The sequence below is a fragment of the Caenorhabditis briggsae genome, assembly GCF_000004555.2.
Source record: "Caenorhabditis briggsae complete genome, chrII, whole genome shotgun sequence".
Lineage (NCBI taxonomy): Eukaryota > Metazoa > Nematoda > Chromadorea > Rhabditida > Rhabditidae > Caenorhabditis > Caenorhabditis briggsae.
The window spans coordinates 9,356,396-9,356,801 of NC_013486.2; the positions used below are offsets into that span (position 1 = coordinate 9,356,396).

General features: G+C 47.0%; 1 protein-coding gene across 1 annotated transcript; it reads left to right on the forward strand.

Annotated features, from left to right (window-relative positions):
* On the forward strand, positions 1-406 carry CBG02642 (the record flags this gene model as incomplete). The annotated part of the gene is made up of 3 exons (XM_045242490.1): positions 1-76; positions 126-258; positions 312-406. Coding segments are annotated over 3 exons (304 nt in total), but the record flags the coding sequence as incomplete, so codon positions are not given.

Here is a 406-nt window from a genome sequence, read left to right on the forward strand (position 1 = left end):
CGCTGCCGCAGCCGTTGCTCCAGTCAAGAACGCCACCCCAGATGAGCTCCGCCTCACTTTTGCCTCTCCAGACCCCGTGAGAAAGACTGTTTTTAAAGATTAAAAGTTGTATCTGTATTATTTAGGCTGTCTTCAGCAACGCTGTCGTCAAGCAGGTTGATGTCCCAACATTGGCTGGTATGGTTGGTGTGCTCGCTAACCACGTCCCAACCATCGGAGTTTTGAAGCCAGGAGTTGTCACTGTCACCACTAACGAGGGTGAGATACCTAGAAAATTACTAATAGAAGATATTATGTCGATGATTTTCCAGGAACTGTTCAACGTCTTTTTGTTTCCTCTGGACCCCCTTCTGTAAACATCGATGGATCATCCCAAGTCCTTGCGGACCAAGTTTCTGAAAGTTGA